The sequence below is a fragment of the Sciurus vulgaris genome, assembly GCF_902686455.1.
Source record: "Sciurus vulgaris genome assembly, chromosome: 4".
Classification (NCBI taxonomy): domain Eukaryota; kingdom Metazoa; phylum Chordata; class Mammalia; order Rodentia; family Sciuridae; genus Sciurus; species Sciurus vulgaris.
In genome coordinates, this window is record NC_136464.1 from 88,149,823 (window position 1) to 88,176,720 (window position 26,898).

A 26,898-nucleotide genomic window follows, 5' to 3' on the forward strand; every position below is an offset into this window, starting at 1 on the left:
ACATTCATTGAGCACCTAACATTTTCCAGGCACTGCAGTACAAAGATGAACCCCAATATCTGGTTTATAGAGCTTTATACAAGGCCACCACTAAGATATAGGTGATATGGTGACACAGGCCACAGAACAGGGAAACTTTGCCGGAGTCAATGTCCAGAAAAGACTCCCTGGATGAGATGTTATTTTTCCTGAATCCTGAAAGGAAAGTTTTTTTTTTTCTTTTTTAATTAAAGATCATAAATTTACATAGGGCAATGTTGTTTGATTCATTCTGTTATTTTTTCCCTTCCCCCCCACTCCTCCACCACTCTTTTCCCTCTATACAGTCCTTCCTTCCTCCATTCTTACCACCCTCCTTATCCCTAACCGTAAACCTAACCCGGTCATACCCCCCCCTTATATGTCCTCATCCGCTTATCAGCGAGATCATTCGTCCTTTAGTTTTTTGAGATTGGCTTATCTCACTTAGCATGATATTCTCCAATTTCATCCCTTGCCTGCAAATGCCATAATTTTATCATTCTTCATGGCGGAGTAATATTCCATTGTATATATATGCCACAGTTTCTTTATCCATTCATCAACTGAAGGGCATCTACGTTGGTTCCACAGTCTGGCTATTGTGAATTGAGCAGCTATGAACATTGATGTGGCTGTATCTCTGTAGTATGCTGATTTTAAGTCCTTTGGGTATAGGCCAAGGAGTGGGATAGCTGGGTCAAATGGAGGGTCCATTCCAAGTTTTCTAAGGAATCTCCACACTGCTTTCCAGAGTGGCTGCACTAATTTGCAACCCCACCAGCAATGTATGAGTGTACCTTTCTCCCCACATCCTCGCCAACACCTGTTGTTGCTCGTATTCTTGATAATCGCCATTCTAATTGGGGTGAGATGGAATCTTAGGGTGGTTTTGATTTGCATTTCTCTTATTACTAGAGATGTTGAACATTTTTCCATATGTTTGTTGATTGCTTGTAGATCTTCTTCTGTGAAGTGTCTGTTCATTTCCTTAGCCCATTTGTCGACTGGATTATTTGAATTCTTGGAGTAGAGTTTTTTGAGTTCTTTATAGATTCTGGAAATTAGCATTCTATCTGAAATATATTCTCCCACTCTGTAGGCTCTCTCTTCACATTACTGAGTGTTTCCTTTGCTGAGAGAAAGCTTTTTAGTTTGAATCTATCCCAGTTGTTGATTCTTGCTTTTATTTCTTGTGCTATGGGAGTCCTGTTGAGGAAGTCTGCTCCTAAGCCAACAAGTTGAAGGTTTGGACCTACTTTTTCTTCTATAAGATGCAGGTAGAAGTCTTATGTGAGTTTTTGTTTGTTTGTTTGTTTGTTTGTTTGTTTTGGAATATTTGGAATCAGCATTTTGATAGGTCACTTTGGTAGCAATTTGGAGAATGGATTTGGTGAAGGCAAGACAGGAAGTAGGAAGCCCCCTTAGGACACCAACATGATAACACAGGTGAGTGTTCACATGATGAAACAGCAATGTGGAAGAGTCAAGTTCAAGGACCATAGGGAATGTCAGGCTGGTAGAATTGGGGACCATGTGAGAGGGCGAGAATTATTCTAAAATGTCTGGCTGGCTTAACTGAACGAATAAAATCAGAAGCTAAGAAAATGTAAGAGAGATCACAGAAACAAAAATAAATTTGTGAGATAAGAAGATAGCTGGCAGTCCCTTGAAGGTAGCTCAGGAGAGAGATTCAAGGTCAATATAAGTCTGTGAGTCATCGGCACTCAGGGAATAGACAAACCCTGAGAGATGAAAAGAACACCTAAGGGAGTAAGTACAGAGAGGAGATTGATCAGACAGTGTCAGAGATCCAGAGAAACCTAGTGAATTTAGGCCAGGAGAAGGGTTAGACAGGCTTAAGGAAGATCAGAAAGAGAAACATCATACAGAAGCCCAATAAGATGAGGCCAGAGAATGTTCAAGGGAGTTATCCATAGAAATTATCATTGGTAACTTCTGTAAGAATCATTTTATTTAGATTATGTAGAGGGAAATGAGAGGGAGGGTTATGAAAAATGGCAGAATGAGACAGACATCATTACCCTATGTACATGTATGATGACATGAATGGTATGAATCTACATCATGCACAACCACAGAAATGAAAAGATGTACCCCATTTGTGTATGATGAATCAAAATGCAGTCTGTAAAAATAAAAAAAATTTAAATTAAAAAATTAAATAATAAAATAATAAAAATGTCAACATTAAAAAAGGAATAATTTTAGAGAAATGATTAGACAGCAATAGATCAACTAGAGGTTTGAAAATCAAGAAATGAGATAGTAAGGGCACACAGCTCATGACTGAAGGAGAGAAGAAGAGGTGAGAACAGATCCATAAGCTAAAATAGGAAGGATGAGACAGATTCCAGTTCAATAGGCCCTCCATATCCTCAAGTTCATCCTAGGAACCAACTAAAACAAAGAAAGTTACATTGTTGCTTAAATGTATTACATAGTTAGGTCTAGGACTGTTGCTTCTTTTGGAAGGCATACAGACATTTTTTTTCTTGTCATTATTCCCTGAAGGATACAGTATATGAAGTATTTATATAGCATTTACATTGTGTTATTATAAGCAATAGGGAGATGGTTTGAAGTATACAGAAGGATGTGCATAGGTTATATGCAATAATTACCTCATTTTATATAAGACACTTGAACCTCTGGGGATTTTGGTATCCTGGAATCAATCCAACACAGGAACTGTGGGGGTAACAAATTAATAGACTCAGAGAAGCTTGGCATAGAAAGGAGATGGTCAAAAAGCAAAGGAAAGTGCTGAGGATGAGGTCAGTGGTACAGTACTTGCACAGCATGTGTGAGACTCTGTATGCAATACTCAATACTGCAAAAGGAAAAACAAAACAAAAAAAAAAAAACGGGAAAGGACAACAGTAGAATAGAGGAAGGAGATCAAAGAAGAGGCACCAGGGAATGAAATTGGGCAAATAATGCTATGTGCATATGTGAATATTACAAAAAGTCCCACTTATATGTGTAATAATAATATACCAATGAAAAATTCCAAAAATAAGTAGAAGAGAGACTAGTAGAGTGGAAGGAGACCAGGGGGAGGAAGGAGGGGAGGGGAACCACCAGGGAATGAAATGGAGCAAATTATGTGCAAGTATGAATATGTCACAGTGAACCCCACTATTGTGTATAATTATAATGTGCTAATAACAACACACGGAAATGAGTAAATGGCAGAAGGATCCATAAAGTAGAGGGAAGGGACCTAGGGTGGGAGGAGGGAGGGCAAGGCGAGGTACAGGGTGCTAGATTAGAACAAGTTATATTCCATGCTTTTATAATTATGTCACAATGGAGTCTACTGTCATGTATAACTAAAAAGAACCAATAAAAATGAAAAGTAAAGCTAAAAATAATTTTAAAAAGCAAAGGAAAGAATAAAGGTCACCGAAGTTTCAGTATTTCCAGGATAAGAGAAGAAAGGAGGAGGTCTGCAGCACATGTAGGGTTTGACTGAGCAACGGGGAAGAGACCTCCCCTGCCTGAGGGTTGGAGGCCTGTCAAAAAGATGAGTGCAGATGCAGGGGGGTTTGTTGGTGGTGCCTGGAGAGTGAGGTGGATCACACCTGATGGCTTCCATTTCCAGGACGATGTGGGAAGCAAGGCGGATCAGCTTCCCCTAAGAGCTGAGCAGGGGGCTTGAGCAGAATGGCAGATGTTTGGAAAGACTGCAGGGGGAACTGACCAAGGGCACATCAATGGATTATCTAAGAGTACGATGTAATCCCTTGGTCTGTTCTGTCAACAATACGTCTACTCGACTAACATGAACACAGCCATTTTCCAACTGACAAAAGGGTTTCCATGTGCATAGCATATTTAACCTCTTTACAAATCTTTGTTGTGATTAGTTCTGATTTACAGCAGAGAACAAGAGGCCAAGTGAGGAAACATGACTACATGAATACAGGGAGTGGAAGGTGAGCACTTGGACTCTTATCACCGTATGCATCACCTCCACACACATTTCCACCCTGTCCTCTTCACAATGCTAAGCAAACATTATGTCCCATGGGCCTTTGAGTCCTTTTATGCTTGGAAAATTGGGACATTCAGGACGTAGAGACAGAAGGAAGGAGATTTGGGTCAGTTCAAGGGCAGAAGCACATCTGCCTGGACAGCAGTGAATGTGGCATGTCGGTTAGGGACAAATTCAGATCATAGTTCTGCATAGCTTATTGGAACTAAATAGCCTTTGCTTAGCAACTGCCAGTGCATTAAAGAGTTTGAGAAGCTTTGAAGTAGAACAAAGGGAATCCAAAGGCTGTTTGGAGATTTGAGAGGGAAACAGAGCTGGTGCTTAGGGCCCTGATCTGCCAGTGCCTCCTTAGGGAGGGGTTTGGCCTCAGGATACGGGTCTGATCTTGGAATGGGGATTGGGCACATCCTACCTTGAGGGTCACTTTTAAGTGAGCTGACCACAGATCGATGGTGCCCACCTTTGCCAGGGGCACTCCTGGGGCTGGCCAGCTGCTAGTAATACTCCTGTCCCAGCTTTCCCATAGGAAGCACCCGCTGTCCATTGATGATAGTCATTACACTTGTTTGTTTAAAGCATCATTAGTCCTGTAATCACAGATGTGTAGTCTCACAAAACTGAGAAAGGCCAATATCTGAGGGCACAGCTCAGATGCCTCTTAGAAACTTGGTGCTAAGATGACAGTTCTGAGTCCAGCCAAGCACTGTATGCTTCAGGTCTGGGACTAAACTCAGAAGCAGGGGTGCTAAATCTTCATCTGCACTGTATCTACTTTGTAGTGACACCTTACTATCATTTAGTTTTTTTTTGAATCACCTCTTTCAGTGATAGCAATTTATCCCAAGGAAATCATAAGATAGATATACAAATACTCAGAGGGTGACATTTTTTTTTAACCAAGCTATGTATTACAGCACAAAATGAAGCTGTTTAAACCACTAATGAAAGGAAGGTTCATCCCCTTGAGAGAGTACTATGCAGCCTCCACAGATCATGCTCTTGCCAAGGGCTGTCACACTAGTTTCTGCAACACCTGAACATTCCCTTTGGATGGACACCACCCTAGACCTAGATGGATGATTTGAATAGTGGAGCAAAGAAAGGCTGGATTGCCACTTCCTTTTGATACCATGCCCAGATGCCCTTGCACACAACCTTCACAACTTCCCTGTGGTCCTAGTATAAAACAACAACCACAAAAATTAATCAAATAAGCCCAGTTTTTTGCCACATTGAGATTTTTTTAAGGAGGTTAGAAATCAATTAACTAACAATAACAATTAGATCTGAATATATTTGCCTGGAGAAGAAAAACTAAAAGAAAACACAGTGTGCTCATCATTAGTGCTATTTGCCAAATATTTCCAGTTCCTTTTTCCTCTAGGCATGCAATATTATCAGACTTTCTGCCACCCTTGGGCTAGGGAGAAGTGTGCAGAAGCTTTAAGGGATTATGAGTGACTTGCTAAGCTCCTTTTTAACTCTGCAATGGAAGACTCAATGTTCTAGATAGTGGCTATTCCTTAAACCAGTGTCCCTGAGTGACTATAAGGTACACCAAGTCCCCAGACAATTCACAATGCACTTGTAGCACAGATGAGAAATAAATATTTGCAAGTTTAGGCCGGTTAGAGTTGAGAGAGTTTGGTACTGCAACTTTGCTCTTCCTTAGTAATATGCACACCAAAAATTTTAGGAAGGGTTAGAAATTGCATTAAAACATTTTTCACTGATACTAATTTATCATGCAAGTTGGAAGTATAGCTGCATGGTAGAGCATATGTTTAGCATGGGTAAGACTCTCAGTTCAATTCCTAGCACAAATATATTACCTCCCCCAAGAAAAACACATTCATGAGCAAAAAAAATGAGACCAAGAGAGTTATAGTGAAAGCAAGTGGGAAAGTTATTATGAACAAAAAATTGAAACAATTTGAGTAACAAGATAAGTAACTTAATGGGTTTAATGGATTATAGCCCAAATTTTGAAGTAAATATGGATGAGTCCCTACAGTATAAATAAAAGATTGAATAAACAAACAAATGGGGGAGGAAAAAGCCTTCCTTATAAAAGAATTTCTGATGAGAGACTTCATGTAGATACTGCCCCCTTCAGGATGTGGAGCTTAATTGCTCACCCCATTCAAAGGCAGGATGAACTTAATGACTTGTATCCAAAAGTTCAAGTAAGGAAGGGGAAAATAGTAACTTTACACAGTCAAGAAATCTGGCAGATCCTACCTCAACCATGTGATGAAGGTTAATGCCACCAGGGATGATGTCACCCAAATCTCACATGGCCCCAAGATATGATGCAATGAGAAGGGCACTTCACCTGCATAGACTTCTGTCCAAAGTTCCATAACCCCAGGTAAACCATGAGAAAATGTCACACAAACTCAATGGTCAGTAATTCTCAAAACTAGTAAGGTCATGAAAAGACACAGAAAACCCGAGAAACTGTCATAGACCAGAGAAGACTAAGGAGACATAACTAAATGTAGCGTGGTAGCCTGGATTAAATACTGGATTAATGGTAAAACTGGTGAAATCAAAACAAAGCCTGGACTTTAATTATTAGTAATGTATTAAAGTCTCTTGTTTAGCTTTGCTTGATGATCATAGAAGATGTTAACAACAAGGGGAACCAGATAAGAAGTATATGGAAGTTTTGAATATGAACATGAAAATTATTCCGAAATGGAAAGTACATTTAGAAAATACAAGAGGAATTCTCCCAGTCCTTCACCTTCAGCCCCAGTGTGACCTTGAGATGGGATATGGGAGTCACTATTGTCTCAGGTACACACTGTCCCACTGTCTCATAGGTGAAAACATAAGCAAGAACCTCTAAACTGGGGGAAAAGCTACCTGGTAATAAAATATTTTGTGAAAATTTAGGGAAATTTTAAGAGTACTATTGGCAAGTTGGTTTCCGTTTTGTGAATAGATTTTTAAACTTAACCACATGTACTATATGAATCCACTGTGAGTAGTCTTCTTTATAATTTTTCAAAGATTCTGTATATTCTTTGAAATATACAGTTCCATAAAGGAAAGCAGTGACCATGTTGTTTAGAGTCAGATTCAGTCTTCTTTAGCACATAACTTCCTCTGGCTAAAGACAGGTTCAAGTTAAGCATGTAACCTCCCATTCATTCAGGCAGAAGGGAGGTTGCCAGTGTGGGAGACTTCTGACGACATGGATTGCAGGCTTTCATTGGTCACAATGGTCACTCCTCTCCTCCACTGGGGCAGGCTGGGAGGATGAGGGATTTGATGAACAATATCATGTAGTCAGGAAGTAGTAGGCAACAGAAGAAAACAAGTCTGTAATTTTGCAGTTATTATGTAAACAGTTAATTATTATTAATGCCCTTGTCTTCCCCAGTATGCCTCCCCAGGGCTCCTATGGTGGAGGTAAACCCTGCAGAGACAGCACTCTGCCTTGTGTTGACTCTTCCCCACCAGTCACCCTACAATAAGCTCCCCAAGGGCTTATTGTATGATCCCAAGGTTGATAAGAAAAGGCAATGATAATAGTTTAGGAACTTGAAAAGAAGCTCACAGACCTTTGGCACTCCTACCCTGGGCCAATTCTCTGCAGCTTGTTACTCCCTGTCTGGAATAAAATATTCCATTTGATCAGGATTGATAAGTACTGACAAGATTACTGACAATACTCTGCATTCCATGAAGAACAGGGGTCAGGAACTCAGAGTCCTTACCCTTAATCCCCCTGGCACATTTAATCCCATCTTAAATGCTGTCTTTTCCCAGTTGTGAAACATCCAGGAAAGAGATTATGGTATTCCCTCTTATCTGAGGTAATACATTCTAAGACCCCAAATGGATGCCTGAAGTCTCTGATAGCACCAAATCGTATAATTTAATGCTTTTTCCATCTTAACTAAGGTTTCATCAAGCACTAAGGCCATAACTCGTGCAGTTCATGGTGTGATGACAAAATACACATGAATTTCTTACTTCTTCACAACTTCACAGAAGTTCTTACTGTAGATCTTAGCAACTTCAGCATGTGGATCTTTTTTCTTTCCTTGTTAGGAATTTCCACCTTTTCATTTAAAGAAGCATTTTAAGGCATCTTTTTGGCATATAGGAATTGCCAGTATCATTATTCTTGAGTGTGGGAGCCTTTAAAATAAGGGTTATTTGAGTACAGACACTGTAATACCAGGACAATCTAACTGGTAACTGATTAATGATGCCTGAATTTTTAAAAAATCATATAACTTACATGACTACCTAAGTGACTCATGAGCATGGGTATACTGCACAAATGGATGGCTCACATCTTGGATGGGACAGGGTGGGATGGTGCAAGATTTCATTACACTACTTAGAATGGTGTGCATATTAAACTTATGAATTTTTTATTTCTGGAATTTTCCATTTAACATTTTCAGACTATAAGTAACTGAAACTGCAGAGAGTAAAACTATGGACAAAGAACTATTGTACCTAAACAGTTTATGTACTGTGCATCTTTCACTTAAGGCTGACATATCTACCTCTAAATGCAAGTTCTTAGTGGAGACCAGGATTAAGTTAAATAATAGATTCAATTAATAAGAAAGAAAAATTAAATAAAATGCTGTTTCTTGCAAAATCATGTATAATATCCACATATGTGCCCATAAGATATTAGCAGACCATTATGAAGAAGGTACACTATGTGCTGAGTGACAGAGAATCCTGGGCTCTGCATCCAGCTGTGGTTGCGGTCCAGGGGTCTTTGGGGGATGTCTTTTTGGATGACTCAGGCCAGCAGATGCTTTTTCTTTAGCGCCCAGATAATTGCGCTTTTCTCTGCTGTGGAGACATAGCCCCTGGATCCTTAATAAATGTCAAGCAATACCAGAGTAATAATCATATTTCCAGCAATAATGACAAACAACTGGGGCTCAGAGTGGGTGAAGAGGGACCAGATCACCACAGTGCAATTCATCTCTTGTTAAATTCACTCACATATTAATTTCTAAGATGAACAGTGGTTTCTAATTTGTCTTTTTTGAACTGTGATGTTTTTATTAAATTCAATCATCATGAGTACATGGAGAATGACTACTTGAAACTCTCTCTCTCTCTCTGGTAGAGCCTAGGATGGATGCTTTAAAATTGTAGACGGTCAGCCTTCTCAAGGAAGTCATCCTCCTCTTTTGGTGTCAGGACCTCTTGTGTGGCTGATGAATGAGGGGTGTCACCAGGCTGGCCTTTTCTGAACTTGGTTCATTCTCTCAGACTGAGAGTCTCTTTCAGACTCTTTCTTGGAAATTATGCTCTGAAGCCTCACCTCCTCAGGCTGGGGCAGAAATGTAGTATTACAGGAAGGGGTTCAGAGGAGAGATGGAGGTGAAGACCTACCCTGGGATCTGCAACCCATGGAAACAACTTCCCTTAATCAGGAGGCACACTGTTAGGGACTGAACTGTGTCCTCCCCCATAAACTCATATATTGAAATCCTAACCTCTATCACCTCAGAAGGTGACTGCATTTGGAGACAGGGCCGTTAAGGAGGTAACTGAGCTTAAACGAGGCTATTAGTACAGGCCCTAATCCAATCTGACTGGGATCCTTGGAAGAAGAGTAAGAGGCACCATGGGCACATAACCAAAAAGAGCCATGTATAAACCAAGAAGGAATCAAAATGGGCTCCAAAAGACACCAAACCAATCCTCTGGCACTTCGTTCTTGGACCTCTATCATCCAGAACCGTGAAAACAGAAATGTTTGTTGTTTAAGCTGCTCAGTGTGTGGTATATTTTTATGGCAGCCTGAGAGGACTGATAGAGGTGGAATACCTCTTATCCAAAATGCTTGGGACCAGTGTGTTTCTGATTTTGGATTTTTCTGAATTTTGGAGTATTTGCACATACATAATGAGATATCTTGGGGCTATCTCATGTATACAAACATGAAACTCATTTATATTTTGTATATACCTTATCTGCATAAGCTGAAGGTAATTTCATACAATTTGACCTGTCACAAAGTCAGGTTTGGAACCTTCCACTAGTAACAACATGCCAGTGTTCAAAAGGTTTGGATCTTGGAGAAATTGAAATTGGGATTTTTTTGGCTAAGGGTACCCAACATGTACATGTGCTTTCACTTCAAATAATGTCAGGCACTGAGGCACCCGAATACCACAACAGATATTTCTCAGAGAGTAGGCAGAGACTGGAGTTTACTGGGAAGTTTTCTTTTTAGTCTTTAAGGAGAGCAACAACATTGGCCAGGACCTTCAGGTCACTGCCAGTCTCCAGCATAGAACCTTTGACCTGACCCCTGAGGACAGCATTGCTGCTACCTGGGCCCATAGCAGAATCCCTTGAGGGCTGCCCACTGCAACCTGCTCTTCAGGATGGTGCATCTGTCTGCTCACCTGGCACTCTTGGGGCCATGCAGGGACTTGCCAGTATAGAAGCCCCCTGTTGGGCTACATGAAGTTCCCAAGTAACCTGGTAGATGGAAACCTTTCTACTTCTTTAGGTTGGGCCCTCATAGATGCAGCCATTATGTGTGAAAACCAGGTAGACCTGGTTTCTTCCTCATAGTCTCTTTTCAGTCCATGAGTCCCGGCACCTGCCCTAGTCTAGGTATTGTACTGGCCACAGGGCCTTGGAGATGAGCAGGGTACAGAGCTTGCCCATCGGTGATTTGAAACTGTCTACATGGGGTAATAAGAAAATTACTCTTTTACAGAGGGGAGTCCCTCAGGGTCATGGCCAGACTAGAGAAGACTTGGCAGGCTGTCAGAAGGGACAGTATTCTTTGAAGTACTCCTGGTTTTTGCAATATCTGGGAGGTGAGGGGAGAGGGAGAGGGTGGGCTGGGGAGGAATCCAAGCAGACAGGACCACATTTGCCCAAACGTAGGAATGGGAGAATAAAGGGTACGTTATTACAACATAGGGAAGTGGGCAAAGACTCTGTGCAGGACTCTGGCAAGAATGAACTTGGAAACATACTTAAGGTCAGCTAAACAAGGCTTCTTACTGTGTGGTGATGGGCCTGAATCTACACTGGACATTGTGGGACTCAATGACTAGTTTTGATCAGGAACATGACATTATTATGTCTGATCTTTAAAAACTTGAAGTGGAGGTGACATGAAGATAGGGTGTTGCAAAGGAAGTTGCTAGGCAGGGGCCATCTGCTTTGTTTACTGAGCATCCCTGCTCTCAAGTCCAGGACCTGCCTCTTGGAAGAAGCACAGCATAGATGAGGAATCAATGTGTGGACTCTCCTGCCGTCCAGTCCATGATGGCAGCCAGAAAGCTGGACCCAGCACTGACACCAAACCTAAGTCTTTATAGATTGAATATTTATGATCTCAATTTCCCAGGAATTGACTTTCTTCTATTACTATTTTTTCCTGATCTCATTTCTTTATTTTGTTGCATGTATCCTCATTTAAAAGTGCTATAAATTTTTTGGAGAGTGAGTCAGAATACAAACAAATACATCAAATTAAGTTAGGATAAACCACATACAATAGTCCGGCAATTTCAAGCCATCAACTGATCCACAAGGCAGAATGTCCCTTTGCATCTGTAGGGGCCTCTCCCTCACTACCAATCTGTCCTTACATTGTTTTTCCTCCTGCTATTCCTCTGAATCTCAGGTCAAGCTCCTCTAAAACCTACTTAGGCTCTTTCTCTTCTAGAAACCTCCTATTACATCACAATTTTTTCACTTGCCTCAGAAGTGAAAAGTCTTAGAGGGAGGGCCTTGCAATCAGGGACTGTATCTTTTCTCATCAGTATCCTTCAGCCTTAACCCAAAGCCCTGGGATATTTTAGGAAATCAATAAATGCACGTGGAATGTTGCAGGCAGACCTGCTCAGAGTAGGAATGGGTGTTTAGAAGATAACCAATGGAGAGCTAGAGATGAATGGAAATGGAGTCAAAGGCATAGACTGACCATCCGAATCCCCTGAAAAACTTCAGATGGTGCTTGGCAACTGGTTTTCACCACCCTCCTTCGCTCCCTAGGAAGATCAAACTCCTCTATTTGATCTCTGTGCTTTGCCAAAGGATCTCTCTCTCTTCTCAGCATACGAGGTCATGCCTACCCTCAAGTCTTAAGGCTAGATGGTCCTCTCCAAGATCTCATCTCCAGCAATTGGAGGGCTCTTCCTTGCTTTCAGCACATTATCACTTCCCAGGTGAAGTCGCACACCTTCCAAACTACAGCAATCACCAGGCAGGGTCTAGTAGATTCAGTTCATTTCATATTACCTACTATTTTCTCATCGATTCATTTTTGCTTCCAGGCTGTTTCCCTTCAAACAGAGATGTTTTACTCCATTGTCACCCAAGTCCATACAGTGGGTCCTAGATGCAGAAATCCACTAATTGAAAACTGGTCCTGCCCTGGCTTGTTCAATCACACCTTTCATTTTACTCAAGGATCTCAACGATTTTCTTCATCAGTTCTGTTATACTAGGTAAGCCCAGGGACCTCTGATACTCACTCTTGGGCCACCCACAACTGGACCTGAATGCTTTCTTCTGCTGTCCCACTTTCCCCTCCACGTTCAATCTGTCCTCCCTCCTTTGTTAGGCCAGCGAGCCAAGTTTTTACCAACCCCCATCAAGGAGGGCAAAGAGAAGAAAATTTCTGAACTTCCTGTTCTGAGACTTTGAAAGACTTTTTTAATTAACCAAAATGGTTTCTCATAATAGATGGGTCCCAGGGCGAGAACGCGGCTGTAACTCACGCGACAGGCGCCTCGGTGGCGGGGCTGCGAGCGGGGCGCCTAGCGGGTTGTGAATGGCAGGAGCGCCTCAGGAGGGCCCCAGACTGATTCTCCACTCCACGACCATCTGCCGTTTTATCATTTATATAGTTTGGGACACTTCTGTCTTTTGGAATGCTAAGACATTTTTTTTTTTTTTTGCATTGATGAATACATTAAGTTTTAAATATTTAAATTAAGAGAAATGAACAAAAATGTGTTTCCTTTGTAAGTCATGACTTAAAAATGGAAAGCATTTCCTGGGATGAAAATATCTTACTCCCACCACAATTCAGTTTTCAGATTGCAGGTATACCTCTCATCAGGAAACCCAGTATATACAAATTCAAACCTAAAATAGATCCTGGGTATAATTATCCTTTCAAATAAAGGACTATATTTACTCTTCAGAAAGAACTCACCCCAGGTTTCCTTCATATTGCCAGATTTCTTTGATTAATTTCAAATCTGTTTATAATTATTAAATCCTTTGTTCATACACACTTTTTTTTTTTTTTCTGAAACCCATCCACTGTGACTCTTCTTGCATGCCATCTAACTAGGGAGATACCACACCACATGGACTCCTTAAATTAGGGACTATGTGTTATTAATCTTTACATTCTTAGCAAGCAACCTATGTCTACTCAATAAATGTAGGCATTGAATTTTATATGGTAAAGTGTTACAGACATTAAAATATTGGAGTTGAGTTACAGACTGGGACATCAAGTCACTAAAATATTTCTCCATGACATTCAGTGTATATAAAAATAAACATAACTAACCTGACTTTAATAAAATAACAACAACAAAAAAAAAAATAGAAGAGAAAGGAAAAAGAACCAATAAATAACCAGCAGAGCAGAGTGAGAAAATCTAGTTAACTTTTCAGACTAGGCATGTCTGTTTGGGTAGAAGTCTTTGGAGCAAGAACTGATTGTCTTTCCGTAAGTACTTGTAAAAGTATGATTTAGATACAATACACCTTTCAAGGGGCAGTGGTGACCTCAGGTGCAGAATATTTCATTAATTTCTGAAATTTGCATAACCTCAGTGCTTGCTTTCTGGATGGGTTCAAGGAAAGCTTTAACCCCAGCTCTCCTGATACCGAATGACCAAGTAGTCAGAGGTGACTTTCTACCACTCACAGGTGATGAAGCCTATAGTGAGCATTATCCTTTAGTGACATTTTGAGCAAGGAAGAATTCAGGTAACAAGAGAAAAGATTGCAATCATGGGATAAAGAAAATTACTGCTGCTGCTGATCATTCATTTTGCATGTGGATTTTACTAACCTGTCATAACATGGTAGGCTACATTTTATAGTAAGTTAAAAAAAAACATTCAAAAGGAAAATCCTGGTAGAGAATATTCTATTGGCTAGACAAGGTGGTTGTTTGCTGCACATCAGATCAGCATTATCTGATTTTAACAGTGGAATTCTCAGGTTATTTTGGGGGTCTTTCCAGCTGGCCATTGTAATTTTCATGAATAAGCTAGAGGAGCCCTTCTTGGTGGATGACTGAGAAGAAGGTGACCTTTCTCAGATGGATGCAGACTACAGCACAACTAAGAGTTTACCAAAAAGCTTGGAAGAGGTCAGGGCCCACCCCATAGATGCCTATCTCATTTCTAGGGATCCCTGGTCCTGGTGCAGGTCCGTGGGCTGGATGGTGATGCCACAGCTCACTGCAGGGCACAGGTCTCATGTCCACTGTAACTTGTAGTGTAATCATGATGCCTGCACACCCTGGGAGACCAGATGCAATCTGGACCATCAGGATATCTGCCTTCACCCACAACAATGGACAGCTAGTGGTTCAGCTAACTCTATTGGTAGCCAGGTTCTAACTTGATACTTTCAAGGGGAAAAGACAATCTGTGCTAGGCCTCTACATTCTGAGCATTTGTCTGAAATCTTTACACAAAGCAAGGGACCTTTCAGCACCAACCAACCCTGGAAAACCCAACCAAGAAGAGATTGAGGGAGTCAGATATCATGACAGGAGAATTTTCCTTTTCACCTGAGTCAGATAACATCAGCTCAATGCTCAAATGACCCAGTATTTTCATGAGGGATGATGACAAAGAGGGCATCACCTGTCCTGGGCTATCTTCTTTAGTAAGAGAAGGGCATGACAGAATTCACTCTGGATTGTTCAAAGGATGAAAGACTGGGGTTTTGGACTTGGTGGCTTCTATCTTGGGGATTTTTTCTTTTTCATAGGTATCCAGGGACTTGGTGATATTCCAGGAAGAGTCTTAACCTGAGGATGCTATTGCATTTAGTATGCTCATTCCAGATATCATGGTTCATCAGAAACTAAGGGCCTGCCCAAAGAAATCAGGAAAAAAATGTGAACTTGCTTGGAATCAAGAATGGCTGTACCACAAGTTTGATAAGTTGTTTCTCTCGTGGGTAGGTAGGGGAACATACCTAACCTACTCTTATCCATCATTGATTACATTCCCCAACCTAACTGACAGGAAAGATACATTAAAAGATTTTCCCTAAAACATCTTTAAAGTGCAAGCTTGGCTACAGAATTTAAATTTACAGGAATTTTTCAGAAAAAAAATTAGCTGTGTTCTTTTTTGAACACAAAGGACACACCATAAACAAACATATTAAATAAAATGATCAAATAAGGAAAAAAAACCCACAAAGCACAACAACAAATATATCAACTCAGCGCTCCGTGTCATGTAGTACAAAATCTCGCTATTATTCAAACGTTGAAGAGCCGAATGGCAACTTTAATATACACTGCTAATAGCAAAATGACTGCTTTTATTGAAGAAGAAAAAAACTATGTTGCTCTAAGCAGTTTTGAAATGAATATCTGATTCAAAACTTCCCCTGTGCATATAATCACATGCTAATTTACATTTTAATTACTTCCTAAGAAATCAAAAGCATTTGTTGACAGTAGAACATAATGTCAACTTCACGGTGCACTGTTGGTGGATGCCTAATGAACTTAATTAGATAATTAGTGATGTTAATTATCCTTCTATTATGAAGATAAAGATGTCTCACAAATGATGCACTTGGTAAAGAAACATCATTAAAGGTATCAGTGTTTGCTTTGTTCATTTACATCTATTTTCAAACTCCTGTAACAGGGACTTGTGATAGACTAGTGACACTTAAGACTTGCTTAAAATGGAAAAAGAATGGTCACTGTCTTCCATCAGCCTGATGCTCTCCTACCCACCTATTCTGGATGCTAAAACTGTGATGGGTCGCTGCTGTTTTTACAAAACCTCTGCTGTGAGAAACTACAGTTATGTGTGGCATGACAGCATTCCAACCAACAGCAGACCACACATACAATATTGCTTTCATAAGATCATAAGAGAGTTGAATAATTACCATTACTTATTAACACCGTAACTGACCAGTTGTTGTAGCACCACACATTGCTCACGTTAGTGGTATAACTAATCCAGCTGTGCAGCCGGTGCTATACAAGTACAGCACACACAATTATGTACAGTACATAATACTCGATAGTGATTATGAACAACTCGGTAACTCATTTATGTATTTATCATACTCTTAATAGTTATTTTAGTTTGTATTCCTTCTACTTATAAAAACATTGCCTATAAAACAGTACACTCTGTCACACCAGCAGCAGCCTCATCTGGCTCATGTTTACCATATCTCTTGACTGTATCATTTTATCTTGTGCTTGACTTAATCATGTTGTTTTGTTCATTGTGGTGCTAACAGTACTAGGCGGTACCATATATCTGCCATACAGACCAGGCGTGTTGTAGCTATACCATCTGGGTTTCTGTAAGGGCACTCCATAATGTTCAAACAACAAATCACCTGATTGAAGGATGTATTTCTGAGACTGTATCCTCATTAAATGACACGCGGCTATGCTATTCCTGAGCAGTTATGATATGGAGCCTATTGTTCAAACCAGCTCTTCCCAGCTTACTTCTCACTGATGGCATGGGTGGGTTTATAGAACTGAATGTGAGAGTGTGTGTATATGGTGTACTCATGTGTGTGTCAGTCCAGGGAAGAGAGGAAATGAGAAAAAGAGTCCCTGGTTAAGTGACCAGACTGGAAGAAAGCCTAAAGAGCTAATTCTCTCCCTTCTCCTCCACCTCCAAAGCCTTGGCTAGGTTTCCATAGCCCTGCAGGGGTCCCAACTTCATCACCTGGCACTGGGCCACATGCACACATTTTGGGTGTGATGTTGCAGTACAGCTCTCTGCAAGACACATGCTATATGTACTTTTAGTCCAAGTGAGAAAGGAAACTTCTGATGTTTAAAAATAAAACATTGGACTTCATCATTTTTCTCTTTCTATCCTCAGAATACCAACCACAACCAGAGCATAATGGAAGTCCTTTCTGGAAAGAATCCTGGTTCAGCAGCCTGAAAAAGAGCTCCAAGAGCTCCAAGACCAGGCTGTGGAGAGTGGCAATACTTTGGGGTCACTTATCTCTGGAAAAGCATCTGGGCAAAGTAAATCTTTGGCAGCCTTGCCCACCACAATTAAGAAAATCAAGATCCCAGTTAGCGGAAGATCTTAGTAACATCAGTCACACCAGTAAAGCAAGTTATACTTTCCAAGTATAAATTATTTTGCTTCTGATTATTTTTTAATTTGTTTTTATTGTAATCAAATGGGATACATGTTGTTTCTCTGTTTGGACATGGAGTAAAGGCATACCATTTAATTATTTGCTCACATAACTTTTCCTACATCAAACACAGCAGAGTATTCCAACAGTACACAACTGCAATTCCTTATAAAGTCCATGTATTCAGGTTTTGGGGTGCTTCTCCAGTTTTCAATTTCTTTGTCCCTCTAGTCTGCTCATCTCTTGATCTGTGAGCATGACATGTTCTTTCTACTCTTCCACCATGCCAGTGAGAACACATTACCAAGGTGTTCCTCTCTCTGCCCCTCCAATTTTAGAAGTCCTCCTGCTCTTAATGTTCCTCCAAATTTAGGTCACCTGTTCCCAAACATCTCTTTTAAAGTCACATTCATCTCCTAGAGAAGCCCTCTCTCTCTCTCATCCAACAACATTATCTTGCATTTATTACACACATATGTAAAAATATACAGTGCAGTGATCTTCTGAATTCCAGGTTTTATAAGTTCCCGCAAACTCTTAAACGTGTTCATCTTTATCTCTTTTATAACAGGACATCTCTGAGAATTCTGATCTCTATTTTCACAATTACCTTTTGACTTCTTGGCTCTTCCCTCCACTCTACCATTCACTTCCCATTCTGGCTAGTTTTGAAAATCCATTCTTACCTCTGGAGCTCTCCTGGTCATGCACTTTTGAGTCCCAAAGGATGAAATCCGAGGCTTACCTTAAGTGCTATTCACTTCTACAAACCCAGAGAAGTCAAAGCATTAAACTAAAAGGAAGCCTTGCCATCAGCAGACCTCTTTTTCTCTTTTCCTAGAAGTGTGACAGGTGATTCTCTGTGACTCAACATGCCATGGGCCCCAGTAAGATCATTGCCCCTCATTAGCAGGGGATGACACAAACATGGCAGCAAAGACTAGGAACTGCTTGTCACCCCCCTGACAATCGCCAGAGCCTTCGAGTTCTGCAATTTTTTGTGCAATTTTTATTCGACTTTCATAATTTCTTTAAAGAGAAAACAAGTATACAGAAATATTTACACCTGTAAAGATCCACTGTCTAGGATGCTGCTTCAGAATTGTTCAAGGCAGAATCCTGAAAATGGGTAGTGATAGGGAGGTCATAAGCCTGATCAAGAGCTTAACATTGTTGAAGTGATGGATAGATACATAGGGAATCATCGTTATTATTTTCTCTAGTATATGTTTGAAATTTTCCACAAGGATTTGTTTTAAAGAGATAATGAGTGAAGTGCTCAGAGTGGATGGTCACAAATGTCACATCCTTTGCCAAGGACCTCAGGAAGGGCTGCCCTTAATGAAGTTGTTACCAGTTTGCTGGTTTCAGTCAGCACCTTGTCCTCCTCTGGAGACAGCGCTGGCTTCATGGCTGGAGCTGGGACAGAGCAGGCCTGGTGCCTGACCAGCTAAGAAGCAGATGGTTGTGGATGGCTCTGCTGGTGGATGGTTGCTGGTGCACCCAGCATCTGGGCAAGAGGCTATCTTTAGAGGAACCCCAGGGCACCTCAGGCAAATGTCTAATGCTCTCTTGTCCTTGCCAGGGCAAAGGTAGAACTGCTACAAAAACATCTGTGGTATTTTAGCAGCCCCAGTGTGTCAGCCTCAGGCTTCTGGTGCCTTCCAGTTTCCCTTCTGCTAATTCTCATAGGGTCCCAACGTCCTTCTGTGAGCCATTTCAGTTTTCTGATAAATGGCATTGGAAATAGGAAATGGAAGCTCTCCCATCCATCTCCAAAACCATGGACGTGTGGTGGACATGGGACCAGCCTTCCTGCATGGGATATTGAGTTCCTCTATGCAACATCAGAGTTTGGGTTGAAGGGTAGCCTGGGGCCACCCTATTGGTGTGGAACCCAGCTGGTTCCTTGCATAGGAAGCTGTCCACACATCTACAGAGGACAGTTGGTCCCAGGGGTAAAGTCTAGCTCACACTCAAGACACAGGTCAGGACTCTGTCCACCCAGGGAACTCTCACCCTTTTAGGGGCTAAAAGTAGCCCTGTATTCCCACCTCTATATCCTCTGGCTCTTTCTCCTCTTATGCTCTGCAGAGTTCCACAGAACCTTCTTAAAGCACACTTCCCACATCCCTGGCAAGGACATCTGAAATCGAGCAGACAGCAAAGTCACATTCCTTGCTAGGAAGAGAAATGGCTAGTCAGAGTGTGCACCCTGGATTTCTCCAAGCCATGAGTGCACATGATGAAGTGGATTCTAGAACACCCTGAGTTGGCTTTTGGTGACCTCAAGAAAGCCCAAGTACACATCCTCTGTCCAGCAGGCTAACACCCACACCATTTGCCATACTAGAGACTTCACAATTTGAATCCAGAAGGGACTGAGAATTGGGGTCAGAGAAAAAGAAAAAACAGCATCTATTTAAAAATAGCATCTGTCAAATAGACCTTGCTTCAAAGTTCAGTTCACCTGCCAAGAAGAAAACATTTTCTATTGAAAATGAAGATAGGTGTAAGAGAAATTATGAATCCTATATCATATGTCTCACTCCCTGGAACAATTTATCAGTGCTATAGAGCTGTCAGCGGCTGACATGATAAGGAATAACACCAAATGAATAATGCTTCCTCCAATATCAACTCCTTTAATTACAAGCCTCTTCTTTCCAGAAGAGAGACAGAAGATGCAAAAACACCAATTTCATGCACTTGTGCCTGAATAATGTCTCCATGCTGCTTTTTCCAGATGGCGACCTCCTCACTGGAGGGACTAATGATGTGGGCATATTTAGGGAAAAACCAATAACAGAGTCTTTAACCTTCAACAACAAAAAGCGTGTTGTACAAAATGTTCCTTGGGATACATTAGAAAATATCAATTACATTGCTCACTGAGGTGTAATCAGCTGTAATAATCAAAATTAATTTTTAAAAATAATTAAACAGACCCCAGGGCAAATAGTTGATGCTCTTATCCTATGACATCACAGTATACATATGTACCTGAGAACTTGTGCCTTCTGGTAGTGACAAAGGCAGCTCATGGAGATGAGTGATGGATGTGGGGTCTGAGGCTGGTGAGTTTCATTTCAGTGAAAGGAGGGGGAGCCTTCTACTCCCTCCTGAACCCCTCCACGCTCATTCTTTAAGGGCCTGCTAAATGGGAAGCCCTGTGTCCAGCCTAGACTGAGTTACTGCTGTAGCCTGCCTCCCCTCAAAGTTTATTTTTTTAAAATTAAAGCATAGTACCCTTTGTTTCAAAAATTAATTTGTCTTTAAAACTGCTCAGAATACTTTAAGTTGTTGAAAGGATATAGAAATAATCAAGTTAAAGAGAAAGTGAAGGTCAAGGGAAAGGTAGGTGCCAAGGGAATGGTGTGTGTGTGCATGCATATATGTGTGTGCTTTATAGAACTTTATCCCATGACTTGTGTGCAGTTACAAAAGCTGGACCATGCCTATCTCTCTAAGCTTCTGACTGTCCATATTCCAGATCCAAGAGAAAAACACCGTCACTTACAAAATCTCTTCCACTGAGTTGCTGGAAGCACTGTTCTTCCTGGTGATAAAAGCTGAGGGAGACATTCCCCCATGGCTGCCTGGAAGCTGGAGAGTCTGCAGATGCCTCTGCCATCTCAGAGAAGCCACACAAGCCTTTGCTCCCTGGGACACCCAGTATGTGCCTGCCTCAGTGCTATGTCCTCTCAGCCTGACCTGTTCTTTCCCTGAACCCCACTTGGATCATGTTCTTCCTCAAGTCTCTTGGTGTCTCCAATAACCCCTTGACAGAAACAGCTTTGTGGACCTCCTCCATCTAAATATCTGGTCTCCTCTCTCTCCACCTTCTTCCCTTTACATTGCTGAATTTTTCCTCATTGCAAGCCACATCCCCAACGTTTACAGATTCATCTGTGTACTTATCATCTACCTTCACTCCCTAGAATGCAGCTCCATAAATGCAGAGAACATATCAGTTTTGTTCTCTACTATAACCTCAGTGTGTAGAACAAGGCATGGAGTAAGTACTTAATATAAACATTTATTAAACAGATGAATGAGAAATGCCTTCAGAACACCAGTGCCCCTCAGAACACAGCTTGAATGAGAAGCAGGCTTTCTCCTCAGTTCTCAGCACCAGGTGGCTGGGCAGCCCAACCAAGCTCATTTCTGGTCTTTTCTTCCATATCTGGCTTCTTTCTCCATGTTACCTGGCAGCCTATGATTCCTGGGTTTTGGCAGGAAGAAAGCCTCCTTTCCCAGTTTCCTGGACAGTTGTAGGCAGCCTTTTACTCCTTCCTTCTCCCTATCTATTGACTGTGTCTCCCAGTTAGTAACTGACCACTACTCATTCTGAGCAGGTGGAGCTTGGGGTTCACCTCTTTTCCCAAAGTTGCATGGGCTGAGAGGTACAATCATGTCAGCTATCTGCTCCATCCCCTTGGGTTCCCCTTCTTTCTTCACATAGTGATGTGTCCCAATATAAATAAAGAGATAAACTCAGGGAAATTAAGGAATTTGCCTCAGAGTCTCCTGATCCTAAGATCATGTCCAGTTGCAATCATAGTCAGCCTCTAAAGATAAGTCCATGACCCCAGCATTGGAATACATGCCTGATTGTGTTTTCAAAGAGCCTCAGCAGTATTTCCCACAGGTTCTTGTAGAAATTTGCCACTCCTACACGGGAGATGGAATCCAGTTCTCTTGCCTTGAACCTGAGCAAATGCCTGTCTCAACAATGTGGTATCTGAAGAGAGGTCATGAAAAGCAGTATGGTTTCTTCTGGGTTTGTGCTGTCATTCATTCTCTCCCCCTGCACCCACCCTTTCATCACTACCTCTGGAAACCCTGCCACCATTGTTGCAAGGAAGCCCAATTGACATGGAGAGGCTATGTGTAGGTGTTCCAGTCAATGTTCCAGCTTAAGTCCCAACCTAAAGCCAGCAGTAACCACCAGATGTGTATTTGAGCCCTTGATGATCCTGTTATGGTTAGGATATAAGGTGTCCCCCCAAAGCTCCTGCGTTAATACAAGATGTAAAATGATTATATTATGAAAGATATAACCCAATCAGTGGGTTAATGCATTTGATGGACTAATAATTTGAATGGATTACTGAGGAGTAACTATAGGCAGGTGGGGCATAGTTGGAAGAAGTAGATCACTGCAGGGATGCCTTAGGGATTATATCTTTTTGTCCCTGGCTCCGCTCCCCGCACCTTCTCTCTGCTTCCTGGTTACTATAAGGTGATCAGTTTTCCTGCCTTTTTCCTGCCACAATGTTCTGCCATGATGTTCTACTTAACTCAGGACCAGAATAATGGAATTGGTTAGCTATGAACTGAACCTCTGAAACTGTGAGCTCAAATAAACTTTTCCTCTATTAATTTGTTCTTATTCAGTATTTTGGTAAAGTGATGAAAAATTCAGATACCAACTGATCTGTAGACATCATGGAACAGAGACCCTATTGTCTAATTGTGCTCCAAATTCTTTGGAGTCACTGAATTTTAGGATGATTTTTTACATAGCTTTCAAAAACTAGATTAGAAAAACCCCAATGACTCTACCCCACACAGTCAAGCAGGCCCACCACTGTGTCTCCTAGAAATGGAGCCACCTAGACTAGTCAGATTCAGTCTGCCTGGATTCTAGTCAGATTCAGTTCCCCTGGATGAGCTTACACACCCAGGTCCTGCTGAACATCAGGCTAGTGTCCTCTGAACACACATTAACTCCAAAAAAGAATGTGAAAAAGAACCAGCTTAGTTTTTAATTCCATAAGTAACACCCACTCCTGGCATGAAAGGGGAGCCTATCTTCACTTCAAGTTAAAACCTGCCTAACACCTGGCTTCATTACATGTAGCCTCAACTGGTAAAGCACACATGCACCCTTAGGCACTCAAAGAACATGGAATTAGATCATGTTCAGGGATAGACAACAGAAAAGAGACTCATGAGGTTTGTAGCCAATGCCTGAGAATCTCTAAGGAAAAGGAGTCTGGGCTCACCTCTGCTTTGCACTCAGGGTCCCTGGTCTGCCGCCCAGGCATCAGCCTCATGGCTGAGGACAGGCTCCCACTCCACGAAGCAACTTTGCTTTGGTGTGTGACACTCAAGCGACTGGCCAGTGACTTCTTCTCAGATGCTGGGGGCAGAGAAGCAAAGAATATTAGAGTTGAAGTTGAAAGGAGAGCATACACTATTTTGATAGCTGGCTTGTCTTTCAAAGTGCTAGTCAGGGGACACAAGCATAGTGTGCCTAAATCCAGTAGGGAAACAGCCCAAGCTATAGCTCGCACTACCAGATTCTAATGCACCCTGGGCTATGAAACACAGTGTAGGCTTTGGGGTCACTAGACCTGGCTTAAGCTCCTAGCTCCACCACTCATTGACTCAGAGTGAGACATTGGATAAGTTAGCTAAGTTGCTATGCCTCAGTTTTCTCATCCTGTAAAATGGGAATAATGGTATGTAAAGTCACTGGGGTGTCATGAAGATTACACAAAATTATGTGTATGAAGGACCTAGAACACAAAAACTGCTCAATATATTTTTGTTGGCCCAAAGAGAATCACTTGTAAGTTTAAGGTCCATCTTGCCATTTTATTCCACTGTATTTGCTTGGGTATATGTATTCAATTTTATTACACTTTTCCCTAAAGTGGAATCTGATGCTTTGGTTTCAACTTCTGTGTGTATGTACATAATTACTGCTATGGTTTAAATATATTCCCTCCAAATTTTATGTTGGTACTTAATTCCCACTGTGGTTGTATTAAGTGTATTGTTTTAAGGGTTCTGTTCTTCTGAATGGATTTGTGCCTTATAAAAGGACTGGAGGAAAGTAGTTTGGGCCCTTTCTCTCTTTCAACCCTTTTACCATGTGAAGATATAGAGTTCCTCCCCTCCAGAGGATGTAGCAACAAGGTGCCATTTTGAAAGCAGAAAAGAGCCTTCACCAGACAATGAATATTCTGGTGCCTATATCTTAAACTTCCTAGAATTCAGAATTGTGAGCAAATAACTTTTTATTATTTATAAATTGTCTATTCTGTGATATTTTCTCGAAGCAGCACAAATAGACTAAGGCAGATATGTACACACATATTTACCTGGACTAATTTGGAAAGCCAGTTAAATAAAGTTTCTATACCTCTGGATGATCCAGGACAATTACATAGAAAAAAGTAAACTCTCGAATCACTCTGAATTTTGTAATGCTAAAAGACTTAAAGATAAGAGCCATAATTTGAGAGCAATGACCTCCTTAAAAACAAAATTAAGGCCACATTCCCGCAGCTTCATTAACTAATACGAGGGCAAAAGTGTTGAGTCACTATCACATTAATATTTGGGGGATGAAGTCATTCACATCATTAAGTGAGAAGGCATTAGAAACTCAAGGCTCAGTGCTGCATAATTTGGTTCAAGGTTTTAAATTTGGCAGGTGAACATCAGGGCAGGACCTGGAACTCCAGGGCCCTGGGCCCAGACCCAGTGCCCACCCTTCTAAGAGAGAGTAATCTACTTGTTTGGTTGCTACTTGTTACCTTTCTTTCATCCAAGATGAAAGCAGCATTTTATTTCTCTGTGAGAAAGATACATGAGGTTTCAATGATATAAACCCCAATTAAAGGCATAAGACTACGGTTTGAATAGAAAAAGCTCTGGGTCTCAAGTGGAACCTTGAAGGAATGGCTTTATAAAACCCAGAAGTTCCCATCCCCTGGCACTGAATGGAGAGACCTAAGTAATGCTGCCAGGCTTTGAGCATTGTTTCCTCCCAGAGTGGGGTGACCTCTTCAATCTTCACTTCACTCTCTCCAGGTTTCACAGAGAGATCGATCTTGACGGTGTCCTCTAGTGCCTGCCGCCTCTGAGCCACGAGCCGCTGCCAGAGAGTCTGCACAGTCTTCTGGATATTGTGCTGGACTAGTAGAGAGAGCACATGGCACAATCAGGACAGCCTCACTCCCAGAGAGGGCTAAAAGATGGCATATCATGGTGTATTTTACCTCCATGTTTCTTAATGTCTTGAATATCACTCCCAGCTTTGAAAACTCCAGCCAGAAGCATCAGCATATAGAGCCACAGGGCTGACAATGCTACCAGCATCCACAAAAGCTGACCTTTCCCTACGTCTAACTTTTTACCAACAAGTCACACCTGCCTGACATGTCCAGGTCTTGAAAAAGAGTGACTGATGGGAGGGAATCTCTCCCCCACATCCCCTGCCAATTCTGTTGGATACCAGGGAGTTGCTCTGTGTGACCCTATGTAGTAAGATAGCTCCTGCTAAATAGCTCCTTCCAACCTCCTCATACATGTTGGTCTCTCTGAGGAATAGATTTCAAGCTGTAGACTGTGACGAGGAGCTCAGGACCTAATTCAGTCCTTTTTCCTAGTATTGGATCATTCTTCCCCAAACCCACTCACCTCAGTTCCCTGGGTTTGCTCAGATCTGGACAAAACTACTAAGCCAACTCTGCCTGCTGAACCCACATCTACAGTCCCCCAAACTGTGCCTAAATTTCCTGATCTTGAATCACTGGGTCCCTCTCTGGTTCTAACCTTCTAGAGTCTATTTTATCTTACCCTACAGAGGTAGATGTTGCCCAGTCCAGTTCTATCATCCAAGTACAAAGTGCTTATATTCATGCTGTGATTAAAACTGTGTCTGTATAAACTTTAAAGTCACAAGATTTTTGAGCACTTTTTTTGGGCACCTATGTGACCAGAACACAGAGGCACTTGTGCCTGAGATTTTATATCACAAGATATCACAAAGTGGCACAGTTGTAAACCGAGGTTAAAAAAAGGCCTAGTGAAGCTTCCACTTCCTGAATCAAAAGATAGAGTGTGCAATCTCTTAAACACATGGAACTGTCTGCCGTGTGTGTGTGTGTGTGTGTGTGTGTGTGTATGTGTGTGTGTACATAGATATATGTGTATATATAAATAGATATATGTGGATAGATACATACACATTTGTTATATATAAATTTATGATCCCTTTAACTTGAGTTGACATCAGTAAATCCAAGAACAAAATCTACCAAGCCAGAAGTCTTATATAGAAAGTAATGAATTTATTTTTTGCTTTCCCATTTTCTATGGAACAGAGCTAAGGGATAACTAGGCACAAAGGTTTGAGCTAGGTAAGATGGTATGCCAGTTTCAACTTAAAGTGAGATGCCCAGGAATTTAAACAAGTAGGCCAGGCTTCCAGAGGAACTAAATCCCACATAGTTTTCTATCCATCCATCAAACCATCTATCCCTTTTCATTTTATTTCTAATATGCAACAATCATTCTGGTGTTATTTTCTACCATGTTAATTTGCTGGGCTACTACATCACTCTGGGACTTCCTAAGTCCTCTTCTATCTTTGAAATTTTCCTTAATAGTATTTTTTTTTTTTTTTTTAACTTGGGAAAGACAGACTGAAGAATGCAACCCTGCAGATACAACTATCC

General features: G+C 41.3%; 1 protein-coding gene across 1 annotated transcript in view; it reads right to left on the reverse strand.

The window, feature by feature from the left end:
• Positions 1-26,898, reverse strand: part of WDFY4 (WDFY family member 4) — a 288,190-nt gene that overhangs the window by 121,540 nt on the left and 139,752 nt on the right. The window contains 2 exon segments of the mRNA XM_079138164.1: positions 23,431-23,567; positions 25,169-25,354. Of these exon segments, the coding sequence (XP_078994290.1) occupies positions 23,431-23,567; positions 25,169-25,354 (323 nt within the window).